Below are 15474 nucleotides of genomic sequence, written 5' to 3' on the forward strand. Positions count from 1 at the left end.
TTAACTGGCCTTGAGAGTATTTAAACATGGAATACTTGAAAGTTTTCTGTGCTGTTTTATACTATATTAAATATTAAATGCATAAAATGTATTTACTTATTTACCATCTACACAGAATTTTTTTTTTGTGCTCATCAAATGTTTTCAATTTGACTTAAATAACTAATTTATTTTGTCCACTTGCGTGGTGTTGTGAACTAAACACTGACATTTCATCACATTTTCAAGTTGATAAAGCAAACATGTTGCCAAACACTTGATTATTTACACATCCAACACTGGCCACCTCTTTTTTTTAACTTTTGGTCTCTACTAACTGCAGAGAAATCTGGCTTTTTAGTTGCTAAATGCTTCACTATGTTCACAGCTAGTTGCTAAGGGGAGCTGCAGATTCAGGTGATAATCCTCTGCAGGTTCAATACAAGTGACTCCTTTCACATGAATAAATTTGCATGATTTAATCAGAAAACATCTGACAAACAATCTGTTTGGGCTGAAATTAAGCTGACAGATAGGTAACAGTGTGCCCATTTTGACTCTTGACCAAACTTCAATATTTTACTGCCAGATCTCAGTGCAGTATTTGATACGGTTAATCATGGTCTGTTATGATGCTGCCTTCATTGTTAGATAATAAGTATCTACGCTAATTGGTGGCATGGTTTCATTCTGATTTGTTCATCAGAACTCATTGTGTACTTCATAATAATAATAATAATAAGATCACTCTTCCACAGTTACGTCTGGTGTACCTCAAGGATCTATCCTGGGTCTCCTTCTCTTCTATAATGTTACTATTAGGTGAAATTATTCGTAATTATCGGCTCCATTTTCATTGCTATGCTGATCATGTGCAAATCCAATCCTTTAAATCCCTTTTAAGTCACTCCAATCTTCACACTTGCCTGTCTGAAATGAAATACTTTATTATTGAAACTAAAGATCTTAATGCTATTGTTAAACATGAATGAAATAAAAATGCTCATTGTTGGACCATCCAAAATTCATACATTTATTTAAATGCTTAAAAATGGATCTTGTGGATGGTTGTGTAATTACCCAAAGGGTCTTGGTGTCATATTTCATGTTACTTGAATCCCAGATTCAAACCTGAATATGAAAGAAACTTGGACAAAAAGAAAGAAAGAAAAATCTAAAACTACAGCTTTACAAGTCAGACCATTTGTCGAGCGTCAGGTGTGAGCGTTAGCAGGTGTTCACACTCTACTCACCTTCTAGTTTCTCTACTGATGTTCAGGTAGGAGGAGGATTAGATATGAGAAACCCAAATACTCCTGCTATGTGTGAACAGCTCTGTCACAGCGATGTCCTCGATAAGAGCCAAAGTGACAGATGGATTGTATTAGATGGAGATGGAGCAGGAAATAACCCAAAGAGGGCAGAGGACCATGTAGAGGAAAAAAATCTCTCTAGTAATTTCATTTTTGAATCCATTCCTGCTACATAAATCTTTTCAAAACCTCAAAGCTACAGCAGGTAATACTTTTTATGTAAAAAAGAAAATCTATGAAATGACAAATGGGCTGCAGACGAGACAAGCTCCTGGCCTCCAATAACTTAGATGCTTCAGTTATTGTCACCTGTTTCCGATGTTGCTGATGATCACTGGCAGCAAAATCAAAACTAAAAGGAAAATGCAAAAATATTCTCTCGAGAGTGAGGGCTGCATTGATTGAGTGCTGGATTCCCAGGAGATGATTGAATCTGCAATGATGAGGTTTTTTCTTCCCACTGTCGCCATCCACTAGAAGAGACTAAGGACTTTGGAGGGTGTTCTTTACCAATGTAAAAAAAAAAAAGATTTTTGAGTGATAAACTGATAAAGTGATAAAGTAAGATAGTAATGTCTAGACATCAGACCCTAAATGTGGAGTAAAGTTGTTTAAACTGCTAGTGAAACAACGAATGATGATCTTTATTATTATTATTATTATAATAAATAATATTATAATTATTATTATTATTGTTTTATTTGTTTAACTGAATAATTGTTCTATAAAGTATATAAAATGTCAAGAAAAAAAAAGGAATCTCCTGCAAGTCGCTGGAGCCCAGGATGTTGTACAATGTTACTTATTTAGTCTAAGCAACAGTTAAAACCTCATTGGGATTAAGTTTATAATATAATCTAATGTATTTATATGTTTGTTTGAGAGTTTTTTTTGCCAGAAAATTCCCTGAAAATACCAAAATTCATGATAAATGTATCCTACTAGTACAGCCTGTGTATCCAAGACCTGATATATCTTGTGCCTCTGTGCCTTAAATGTTTATTAATCATAGCTTAAAATAGTTGCTAAAAGATTATCCATAAACTGTATGTATCGATATAAAAACTGTTTTTTTCCCTGGTATAAAATGCAGAAAAAAAGATGCTTGCGGTAAAACACTGGAGTCACTGCAAAGTTTTATCCAGCAGGGTGCGCTATGATTTTCAATACTGTTGTGAACAGCAGAGAGTAAGAGAGAAGAAGCAGCTTTCAGCAACGTCAACTAGAATTGGTTTACTACAGAAGAGGAAAATACTCAAAAAACACAAATAAAAGAACAAACCAAAAAATGTATTTTCAAGTGAATGCAATACGCTTCCGTAGTTTACAATGTACATGTATTTATAAAATATTTAACTGAAATATTCTTTAATAAAGTTATTTGTTTAATACATTTTTATAGTTATATTGGTGCAAGATACACAGAAAAAAGAAAAATCACTACATTGGCCGCCATATGAAATTACTGAGCCTTTTAAAAAAAGTATTGAGAGAAAGATTAATTAATTGCTGGTTATGGTCTTTTAATGGGAATTATTGACAATCGGGAAAATAAGGATTAATACAGAACATAATTCAAACTGATATTACCTCTTACACCTACAACGGTTCTTTTCAGTATTTACTGTAAATGTAGGCCTAAGTCCGATAACAAGGGTAAAAAATGGTAATTTTCTGCAGGGAGGGAAATAGAAATGCGGAACACTGAAGTGAGAGAGCGCAGTGGGATGAGAACATGAAGGATAGAAGATGGGAACAGGGAGAAAAGAAAAAAGGCTGAAAGCACAGACACCAGTGAAACCTCACATTAGCATTTCCCGCAGGCACCATCACCTCCTTTTTTCTGAAGCACCGCTGCAGAACAAGGCTTCATCTTTTCCACTAGTTATTATAGTCAGGGAGGAACTGGATGGGTAAACCCACATAGAGTGAAACCACCTAAAAACTTTTCTCACCCAACTTTTAATCACAGCAGTTTTGAGAACATAAATTAATGTATAATGTTTTCTACCTGAGCGGGTACAAACTTTAGTTATAGTTTTATTAATTTTAATAAGAGACTGCAACAAGAGCTCATAATATTCTGGTGATTAAACTGGTTATAATTCTACCTCTATGTGCTGTTCAGCTAATGATTGGCAGCATGCACACGGAGGCAGATGGGGGAAGTTTAGCAAATAGAGCACCACATTTTACTTTAATATCCAGTATCATGAACTTAAATACTTCTAAAATAACAGATACTCATGACCTCATTTAACAAAACGATGGATGTAGCAGAAACCAGTAGAATAGGTCTTAATTCGAGGGCATTTTTATAGATTTTCAGTATTGGTGGAACTCCTTTTCAACAATATGTACAAATTACTTTATAGTTCAACTTCAATTTGCGTATTAATCTACTTTGACGTATGTAACCTTACACCATCACTCCAGAGCTCCTATGAACTTTTTCCCCATATTACTACTTAATACCTCAAAGACGCCCTGATACTCGCCGCCATCAGCATTTCAGGGGTCAGGTAGATAGGCAGCAATTGACTCTGAGCCCTAGATAAAAGAGTCTGACAGATCAGCAGCAGTGGAGCCGGTTTGTGACAGCAGGAGATGGGAGTCGACGACGGGACATTAACTTTTTATATTAGCTGTGTCAGGGAGTCTTGAGACTGCGCTGTCAAAGTCAGCACCAGGTCTGACATGGCTGGAAAGAAAAACCCTGTCCTATAAGACAACTCAAACATGATCACACAGGCAGGATTCACGTTATTTGGTGCACCTCCCTGAATACACAAAGTACTTTCTCTCCTAAATAGCCACAAAGTCACTTTTCTACTTTTTCTCTTCATAATTTAGTTGTTGCAGTTGTTCCTTGTTATGAAACACTTTGTAACTTGGGTTTTCAAAGCGCTCTTGAAAATTTGAAAATGCTATAAATAAAGCACAATTGAGGGGTTCACACATTATAACACATGGATGCTCGGATTTAAGCAGCTGGGAACCTTTGAGAGCCAGCATTTAGGAAACCGACTCCATTTTGTGATTTTTATACATTATTCTGTCCAGCTTTCCTCAAACTGTGCAGTCGCAGAGCTGTGTTAACAAAAAGCTTTGCTGATTACCCTTTTAACGAGGGGTTGTCCGATTAAATTAAGTGAAATATATGATAATTTGACCCTTTTTCAAGGATTTCTTGTGGTTGTCCTTGTTGGGCTGAAGTTAGGGACACAGCAATTTTAAAGCTGAGCAAATGACTATGTTAAAGAATCCACAGAAAGTCATAACCCAATTCTGCAGCTTAAATTTTTAATGCTACTTTAATGTTTTGGTTCAGTCTCACTGCTCTCACCAGCCTCATTTTCAGCTGCAGCTGTAATCAGAAAAATCAGCTCTAAAAACCTACTATATGCAACTCGAGCAGACAGACAGTCAGTGAGAAGCTGGTGAACGTAGTGGAGTATTTCAGCAAACAGAGCCAGATATTTTCCAGAGCTAAAAGAAGAGTGAACACTAGACTTACTGGCAGACTGACAGAAAAATGCTTTCAGCTGAATGTTAATGTTGCTCTGTGACTGCTGAACATATAAATAAGCTGATAAGATGGGAGAAGTTGTGCTTGTTACACTGCCCCCAAGTGGCCAAGAAATAATTATTTATTGCTGCTTAAACATACGGCCGAGCTACTACAGTTAAAAACAACCAAGATCTAAAAAGTGAATCATACAATGTGTAGTCAATTTATGACAGCTTCTGGCAGACAACCACAGCACTGATGCATGCAGAAAGGGGATATGACGCCATTGACAGGTGACCGGTGAAATGCAGCCTTACCAAAATAAAATGACAGATTTCTCTGAGTCTGAACATTGTTGGAAATATTTGAAATGATGTAAGTACACAACTGAACAACATATATAACATGAGTCTAGTGTTTATAGTCATTTTAATGTGTAAATGTTACATATTCTATCTGTAAGATTTCACTTGTATTCTACCTGGAAAGTTTTTTTTGACAGATTTTTTCTTTTTAAAAAAATTACCTCAATAACTAAAAAGATTCAAATCCATTGCTAAATAAAATGTTAATAATAGTAACTTTGTGTATTGCTGCCAATCTGTGAGTTGTTTCACGTATAGCTACTAGCAACCTGCAGGAAGAACGAGGTATAAGAGAAATCTGAGGGTGATGTCTCCAGCTAACAACTACAGTAAAACAGTCACAGTCAAAAGCAGGTAACAAAAAAACATGCTGTGTTCAACTCTTATCAGCTGAGAAGACCTGCTTTGATTCATCAGTGATAATCTAATAATGTAAAATATAATAATAAGTACCTAATACACTGTAATACTTCTGTACTTTTACTGAATGACTTTTACTTGTAATGGAGTACGTGTACATCGTGGTACTAGTCTACTTCATCTACCACTGTGTAACTGACGTCTTCCTGCAGTTATATGCTCCTTCTCTAACTCAACATCTGTCTCTCCAATATTCAGACAACCTGTTAATACAGATCAGTGGGGATTTGTCATGTTGCTTTTAACACTAATACACATAACCACAGCGGTGTGAAAGAGAGCACTGATTCAATAATCTTTTAATGGCCATATCTTTCAGTATTTTTCCATGGTAGGGAAGATAACGGTGGTTAATGGAGACTCTGTGTGTCCCAGATCTCTCGTTAACCTTCATCTCTCTGTCCTGTCTTCAATTAGCAGACAGAGCCATGCTGCCTCACTGTACTGTCGCAGCATACTAATTGATCACAGAACACACCACATTCTGCCTCCAGAGGTTGGACGTAAATCAAGCTGCACCTGAGCACAATTTAGAAGCTCCGGGGTTTTAAATATAGAAATCATTTGTGTATATATATATATTTTTGGGGGTTTTTATTGCTTTTAATCAGTAGTGGCAGCTGTAGAGTGACGGGAAAGGGGCGGAGAAAGAGGGGATGACATGCAGCAAAGAGCCCCAGGTCGTACTCGAAACCTTGGCCTGCTGCAGCAAGGACTCAGCTTTGGTACATGGGGTGCCAGCTCTACCAGGTGAGCTACCAGGGCGCCCTACTTGTGCACTTTGCACCTTTTATCTAACCTTTATTTAAAAAGGAAGTCTTGAGAAACCTGGCCACAACGACAGCGAAAGATACGTAACACTACATTTATCTGACAGCTTTATATAGTCATGCTGAAAGGTAACATTCAACGTGTTTTAAGCTCATTAGTGCCCCAAGTCACTAATCAAGTCTTCATAATTAGAAAAGGCCCGTCCAAATCACCTAGAGTATAAGATAAAACATTCAAGTCTCGTTATGTCTCATTAACAGTCAAAAACCCCAAAGATATTCAATCCACGATGACATAAAACAGAGAAAATATCAACCATGGTCACGACTAAATGTCACCTTTAGAGGATTTCTGATAAACGGCCTTGTTTCAGCTTGATGGCACAAATTTATTTTAAATATCAGAGATTTAGAGCCTCTTCCTAACCTCTGCAGGAACATTTTGTCCTTCAACTGATCCGAGAACAGAAAAATAGCCCCACACTGACAAAAGAGTGTAATTATATGCAAATTACTTAAAGGTTGCTGAAAACCAACATTGTAACACCTGCACACTGATTTATTTTAAAGAGGCTACATTTAGACCTCACATATATAGTATGTTTACACCAATAAACTGTTTGGAAACGGGGGTTAAAACCATTAAACCTGCCAAAAATAATAAATATCTCATAACATATAATCTTTAAAATAACAGTAGATGATGGTAATTGTAGTAAATACACCCATTAGTAGTAGTAAAGGATAAGTGAACATACAGTGCTTAAGAAAATACACTTTTAATTACATTTTCACCATAAAATCTAAACATTTTTAATAAAATGTAGTCAGACTCATGTATAAATACTGTTCTTTTGCAAGTGAACTTTTGATTAAGGACTTGTAGTGTGTATCACTTATTCAGTTTTACACCTTGCTCTACTGTTATTCTCTTCATATCATAATCGATGTGTTGTTTTCTAGTGATGAACGGTGTTGAACTGAGCTGTGAAATTGTACAAGCAAAGTTTTACACTGGAATTCTTTCTCATGTCTTCATTAAGTTTCCTTCTGTCATCTGAAATGAGAGAGACCCTCTGAGAACAGACATCTGTGGTTTCCCCTCCGGCGACGTTCCTGAACGCAACTTTTCCATCAGCCTGAGCTTAGTTCTCTTGAAACATGCAGAGAAATGTGCAGCTGATCAACTGAATGATACTATTCTGTCTCTTTATGCTATTCTCTCTCTCTCTCTCTCTCTCTCTCTCTCTCTCTCTCTCTCTCTCTCTCTCTCTCTGTGTGTGTGTGTGTGTGTGTGTGTGTGTGAGAGTGAATGAGGTCAGTTAAACTAACATCCAGCCCAGCAGTCAGCAGCCGCTCATTATTATCCTGTCTGTATTGTGTGTGTGTGTGTGTGTGTGTGTGTGTATTCAGCTCTAATGAGGCAGGCTCCACTTGTGCTGAGGTGTGTGTGTGTGTGTGTGTGAGCGCTCCACTACATGTACGTACCCATCATGAAGATGACCTTTGGTTTCTTCTGTTCTGTACAATAACCTGTCAGAGGAAAGAAAAGACAGAAAACAGACAGAAAAGAGTTTAACATGAGGTGCAGATCAGCACACATGCAGCACACTGCACACACACACACACACACACACACACACACACACACCAATCAGACAATATTGTGAGTGATGAGCGTAATGACATGAAATGTTCATATCGTCCATGTATTATAACCACAGTCTGTCACCAGTGGCTCTTTGTATTAATTTGTCCGTTATTTACCTGTACCTCTCTCGTCACCTTGGACATCTGTTGAACATCTCTTTACTACAATTTCTTGTACTTATCAGTCGATACATACTGGCTGAGTGATTGGCCTCTCAAATAGAGCTTAACAATCGTTATACCTCAAAAAGGACAATCTAATCATTCTTTTTCTGTTAATCTTCTTTATCACAGTGGACAGTTTGACAGGTGTTACTAGATTATTTTTACAGTGTGATAGTAGAGTCTTTACTTAAAGCTGTGGCTCTCAACCTGGGTGTCGGGACCCCCAAGAGGGTCGCAAGATAATTTCCGGGGGTCGCCAAATGGTTTTGGAGAGTAAAATAAATATAAAATAATCTCAGCAATGTCAGCCCTTTTAATGACATTTAACACAAGGATTAAGAACTTTAAAACACTATATACTATAGGATAAACTCTGTTTTTATACATAATAAAAGCCTGATTATTCACTAATAAAACATACCTATTAATATCATTTTCCATTTCTGATCTTCCTAAATACACACTGGACCTTTTAAAATAAAGGATCTGAATACTTCCTCCACCACTGTTGTTAAGCAACTGTAGCCTTGTTAACTCAATCACTGGTAAAAAATTTATGATAACATCTTTAATTGAGGGCATGAATATAATAGCCGTAGTAGCAACAACAATTATACCTGTAATGCAATAATAACATTAAGTTATTTGTTTGGTCCAGAGGGGCAGAGATGGCAGAGGAGCCACTGTGAGTGTTCTCGTCACAGCTAATCTTTAGTCCTTTGCAGCTTTTTAAAAAGAAATCTGCTTTTACTTTTTTGTACTGAAATACAAAGTGACCACCCCCAACCTCAGAGTTCAGAGAGTGTCCAGCTTTTCACTGTATTCAAAATGAATTTCACATTATGAACATGGATCATGCAAATGTGACAGCGACTAAACAGTTTGTTCTCCTTTTAATCAGACTGGTGTCCTCCTCCTCCTCCTCCTCCTCCTCCTCCTCTGCCTGCTGCAGGGTGATGTTAGCGTAGCGACAGCTAGCTGACAAGATAAACATCAGGTCTAACTGGCAACAGTGAATCAACAGACGAACCCTCCTCCCCCTCCATTGCACAATCAATACTGTTGATGCAGAGCAACGCTGATGAAAACGGACACACACACACACACACACACACACACACACACACACACACAGGTCTGCAGGGAGAAGTTAATTCGGGCATCTGGTGAATAACAGTTACATGACATGTGTGGCATTTACTGAGATGGAACAATATGTCTGTGATGAAAACCTGAATGGAGTCGGCTGCTAGTCTGTGAAAGGAGGCAGAGGTAGCTGCTAGTAAAGGCTGTGGTGATAAGATGTGGCGTTGTGTTGTGCAGCCTACAGAAGAAGGGCAGGGTGAGTGTTTGTGCGTTTGCTTTTGGCCTGTTTTTCTGTCTGTTTACAGACAATCAATCAATCATTTTCACTGACTCACTTTCCGTGGTTCCTTCAGCATACCCGATTTCTTCCTCCTCTTCAACCTGGAAAGAAAGAGAGATTCAGATCAACATTTGTTGTCTTCCTTTTCAATATGTTCTGTCATCTATCTGCTTTCCCCCCCACAATGGATGCCTATTCAAAGCATTATTTGAACAAGAGGTTGATATAAAGAAAAGATGCTACATTCAATTAATAAATATTATACATATAAGCTATTTTGATAATCGATAAACCAGATTTTCTTTGTCTCTTGGGATTTTGGACTGTTGGTCTGACAGAACAAAACATTTTAAGATGTTACACTGGGCATTAATGCTGGGAATTTTTCAGTATTGTGTAATATTTCATAGACAAAATGAATAATCAAGAAAAGAACTGTCAGATTATATAAATAACAACATTAATCGAGAGCTGCAGCTCACCCAAACATTATATGTAATAACTGTTCAGACGGACATGTAGCAGAGCTGAGACGCTGTGGCTTCTTAAAGTGGCAGCGCTCACAGTGTTTCTTTTTTTAAACATCCTTTTTCAAAATATTCTGCAATACATCACACAAGATCCCATTCCCCAAATCCATCGCACCACCCCGTCCTACTGACAGTCCTATCCCCAGGTTACATCTGACTAGAATAAGGAAAGGAAATGGCACAAATATGCATAGTAAAGAAGAAGAGAAAACAAACAAGCAAAAAACAAAGAAAAAATACAGCGTGCTTGTATTCCGAGACAGAGAGAGCGCTATGAGTCATCCCAGTTTGTTATCCCAGTAGTGAAATAAGATGTAAATGGGGTCCACATTTTACTGAACTCTGCCTTCCTCCCCCTGAGGGTAAGTTTGATCTTTTCTGGTTTTAGATGGAACATAACATCCTTCAGCCATCTAGCATGAGAGGGTTTAGGATCTTTCCAATTGAACAGGATAAGATGGCGGCAAGTAAAAGCTCACAGTGCTTCTGCTTCTCAGTCAGTCGGATAGTTTCCAAAACGACTGACAATCTCCTTACTGCTGTATATTTTCTTGTCTTTACTCCCTCCACAACATTGTTAACAAACCACAAATATCAAAGTCATATTTTCTTCTCTTTTTTTTGCCCTCTTGCCCTTTTTGTCTTTACTTTTGAGAAATTGTCAAACTTGCATTAATTTGATTGTTTAATTGTGTAGGGAGACGTGTGTAGCTTGAACAAATGCCCCACGCCACAACATTCATAGCCTGAGCTAATTTGCAATGCCCGCCCCCAGATAGGCCTTTAAGATACATACACAGACAATACAAAACACAAAATGAACCATACTTATGTGAATTAAAAACACAGAACTCAACCAGAAATGCAGAGAGAACAATACAAGATACAAACTAATATAATAAAGCACCATAAAACAGGGCTAACTCCATCTTAGAATAATCTAAGAACAAAACTAAGACTAGACTAACACTATAGACCCCTGACTTTGTGCATGAGGGGGCATAGTCATGTTAAAAAAAGAAGGGGTCTTCCCAAAGCACACTATTGTTTAAATATATAACTGTATCCTGTAGGTTTAAGACCAGAAGCATGAGATGTCCGTATCGTTTTGGCCATAAAATGTTGTCAACAAGAGCCAATTAAATCGAACAAGAGGCACAAAGAACCCATCAATGGTAAAAAAAAACAAACACTGTTAAGTCTCAGTGAGAGAGAGGGAGAGAGAGAGAGAGAGACAGAGAGAGAGGGAGAGAGGGAGAGAGAGAGGGAGAGAGGGAGAGGGAGAGGGAGAGGGAGAGGGAGAGAGAGAGGGAGAGAGGGAGAGAGGGAGAGAATAAGACCGAGTGCTGAGCAAACCCTCAGCCTCCCAGGAGCAAACACATGGTCTAAGCCTGGAGGACGACTGAAACTCTCAGTAGCCGCCATTCACTGAATCATCATTACAGTTACAAACACATGTCAGAGTCAAGCTGGGGCCAAAAAATTGGCTAAAAGACATGTTACACTTGGTTTTCATCTGTTTCGAGAGGAAATCTGAATCATTTGATTCAAGCTCACTGAGCGTTGACTATTCCACATATTTGAGACAATTTTCTCCCAAGTCTCATTGCTGCAGGTTTCCATGGTTATCCTCCTCAGCTTTGGCCATCTGCATCATTCTGGCAAAAAATAACCTGCTAATGACTCCAGTGTTGGCATTAAAAAAAGTCATGCATCGATATTAAGACACTGATATTAAAAAGAGGCTAAAAAAAAAGTAGAAAATGAGTAATTACTCTAGGATCACTGCTGATCTTTGTGAGTGTACAGAGGAGGATAATATTCAGAGCCATGACAGAGATAAGAGCACAAATCCTTTTAGTATTACTAAGCCAGTAATTCATTTTGTCTTTCATTTAGAAGGTTTGTTTTTAATAAAAGGAGATAAATTGTTCTCTAAATTTAGTTACTCAAATAATTATCAAATAATTTAAAGCCAATATAATAAATATTCTTTTATAAACAGTGTTTAAATGTAATGTAAAAGGTGTCGCTTGTAGGGACAAACCCACAGAGAAACACCCGACTCTGCAGTTCCCCTAATAGATCAATGATTGCTGCTTTATCTTAAAGCTGCTTTAATAGATTTTTATGGCCACTTGGATGCAGCAGCACACAATATTGACATATAATCAGTACAGCTGAACTTAACAAACAGTTGTTTATTTACACATCCATAGCAACATTAGCATTCATTTGTAGTCGTGTTTTTCTGTCCAACAGATGATTGCATGTCCAATATTCACTGTTCTCTTTGCTCTGTTTTGGTTTCCACCAACTCCTGAGGGAAATATGACTCTTTAGGTGCTAAATGCTCCACTGTGTGTACTGGTTAGCTGCTAACTGCCTGCTGTTTGGTGCTGAACAAGTTTGGGTACAGTGGCTTCATGGGAGCTTTTTCACTGCTGCTTGCAATGACACTGAAAGCAGCTTTATAATATCTTTCTTTTGGTCCACTGAGCGACTTCTTTGAACATTTGACCACTTTGCAGCTTTAACTTATTCCCTAAAATTAAACATTAACTGCACCCTTCAATGCTGCTGGCTCCCTCCCTCTCAGCAAACTAAAACATTTTAATTACTGAAACTGCTAATTAACTGCTAGTTGCCTTCATTTACGTTATTGTAGAACATCGGAGAGAAGGAGATCCTGAACCACATCAAACAAATCCTTTGACAACACCTGGGATTACAATTATTATGAATTATTGTTTTATTTTATGTTTCAATAGTGTCTGTTGAATGTACTTTTTCCTTCTTACTTAAAGCTGCAGTAGGTAACTTTTATAAAAATAACTTTTTGTTATATTTGCTGAAACTTTCACGACAGTAGAACATGAGACAGATAATGTGTGAATAAATCAGGTTCCTCTAGTGCTACTATAGTGGCATCTAAAGTGTTTTTCCATCTGATTAGTTGTTTTCGTTTGGGCCCGGTTGATTCTTGCTAATGCCGATAATAAAGAGCCACAGGAACCTGATTATTATCTGTCAGGATATAGTGAACGTTTCAGAAAATGGAACAAAAAGTATTTTTTATAAAAGCTACTGCAGCTTTAATATGTTATGGGAATGTGGCTGGGAGGGGTTGATGGGTATGAGACAGTTGATAGCAGCGAAGGGTGGTTTGTATTCTTGTTATTGTTCATATGTCCTCAGACCAGTTCATCACATTCATAGATTCATAGATCACAGATATGTGATATGTTTACTGTCCATCATACGGGTGTAAAATCAATAAAATGATGTAAGGAGAAAAATAAAACAGTATTCAAATAAAAGACAAATAGAATAAAGGTGATAACATTATGAATTTGAAGGAATGCGTTAAGCAATTTGAGCAAATAAATTAACGGAAAAAGGGAAGAAAATAATTATACTGAATGGATGATTTAATAATAAAAATGAATGATTCATAATTTGATTTGGGACAATATGAGGGAAAGACTGTTCAAATATTGGACACCCTAACGGACTAAGAGCTGTCTCATTTCTATTCAAATAATGAGGAGGCAGAGATGGTTCAACATTAAAATGCTAATGGATCATTTAAAAGGCAGAAACTGATCAGTCATGCAAGCACCAAGTTGTGGGAGTAAAGAGGGAATGTCAAGAGTACGGATCAATTTTTGCGTGCAAGTTTCTAATCACGATGCACAAACTGAAAGTTCCTTTAAAACTTAAATAATACTGATGTGTCTCTTTACAAACTGGGACATAACAGCATTATCCAACACAACCTTACAGTCTTTGTTGGCAGTAGAAACTATTCAAACTGTGCAACACATTTGCAAAAATCTGACTAGGAAAATTAAACAGTTATGTATTGTCTCTACCAGGTCTATCAAAATACATTGTGTGCTTCATCGCCTCCATGTTTCCTTTCACTTCTCACCAAAAAGCAATTGAATGTGTGAAAACTGAGCATCCGCCTTCACATTCGAGAGAAAAACATCAAATGGTCACATAAATGCAGTGTGAGATGATTGTCTGCCAGCTTCGTGCGGATAGAAATCTGAATTATTGTTTTCATTCTCATACTGTGCTCAAATAATTTAACTCAATTGTTTTTGAATGTCATTTTGTTTCCTGTTTCCTACCAATGTTTTTCTTAAAGTGTGACCAGGATCTTCCCCAAGTCTAAACCACAAGTTTGTTATTGTAACCATGACGACAAAGATCGCCTAAGTAAGTAAGTAACACTTATTTTAACCCAAAGAAGTTTCTGAACTCAACCAAACTTTAACCAGAGCATTTAGAACAAGGGTCTCAACTCAGACTGGACTGGGGCCACTGATGGCATCAACATCTCGTAGGTGGGTCACTTCTTCTACTACAATATTTCTATTAATAACATCGTACTTCATCAACATTATTATATCGATATTTTATATAATCTTTGTTATTCACAGCCAAACAACAAATGAAGCCCAGAAACTGGTTCTCTTCTTTGCAACCATTTGCACGCCTTTAAGGGCACCTCTGTCCCTGGTTTAGAGATATTTTTCAACTGTTATTTTTAAGAGTTTTGGAAGACATGGATGTCGTCCTGCAGAAAGAGGGACGACAGATCAGAAATTGCTCCTATGTGTCGTTCTACGGGACGTGGAAACACAAAGTCATTTGCTGTCTAACTTGGAGGACTTATTGTGTAGTCAAATACTTCAATGGCAAGGAGCAAGATCTTCTAAATGTAGTGATATAATAAATGTAATTAATCTATCTAAGATGATTTAGACACAAGATACAGTGGTGGTAAACACAAAAAACACAAACACAATGGACCTGACCACTATTTAAAACAACCAAAGAGCTAATAGAACAATGCCCAAGTGTCAGGGAGAACAAAACACAGAATTTGTCAAAAAGTTGCCTATTAAGTATGTATGATTGTTAAAAAAATACAAAATACAGACAGGAATTGTATAAAAAGTTCATTAAACTATCAGGAAATCTACTCAAATCACTAATTTTACACAAACTTCCTACAGGTATTGTGTTCACTATTTGGGTTCATTGTAAAGTTTATCAGTACTGTTAGTAATGTTATTGTTATGGATTGAATATAATATGAAATATCCATAAAATATATCACCTAGTCAGGGGTTGTCAGTTTACTCAGTGATAGAAAAGCAGGTCCCTAAGGAAGTCCAGGTGATGGAGCTGGTACCCCATGTGCCGGTGAAGACCTTGCTGCAGCGGCCCAGTGTTCGGGTCCGACCTGTGGCCCTTTGCTGCGTGTCGTCACCTCTCCCTCTCTCTCCCCCTTTCATGTCTATCTTCAGCTGTCACTGTCGATTAGAGGCAATAAAAAGCCCCCCAAAAAATATTTTAAAGAAGAAAAGGGGTCCCTTAAGAAAAAAGAT

General features: G+C 37.4%; 1 protein-coding gene across 1 annotated transcript in view; it reads right to left on the reverse strand.

Annotated features, from left to right (window-relative positions):
- Nucleotides 1-15474, reverse strand: part of ak5 (adenylate kinase 5) — an 80914-nt gene that overhangs the window by 14974 nt on the left and 50466 nt on the right. Inside the window, exons 9-10 of the mRNA XM_051422303.1 lie at nt 9595-9640; nt 7847-7891 (exon numbers count right to left, since the gene is read on the reverse strand). Coding sequence (XP_051278263.1) covers nt 7847-7891; nt 9595-9640 — 91 coding nt within the window. The remainder of the gene's footprint in view (nt 1-7846; nt 7892-9594; nt 9641-15474) is intronic.

Source organism: Dicentrarchus labrax, unplaced genomic scaffold (genome assembly GCF_905237075.1).
Source record: "Dicentrarchus labrax unplaced genomic scaffold, dlabrax2021, whole genome shotgun sequence".
Taxonomy (NCBI): domain Eukaryota; kingdom Metazoa; phylum Chordata; class Actinopteri; family Moronidae; genus Dicentrarchus; species Dicentrarchus labrax.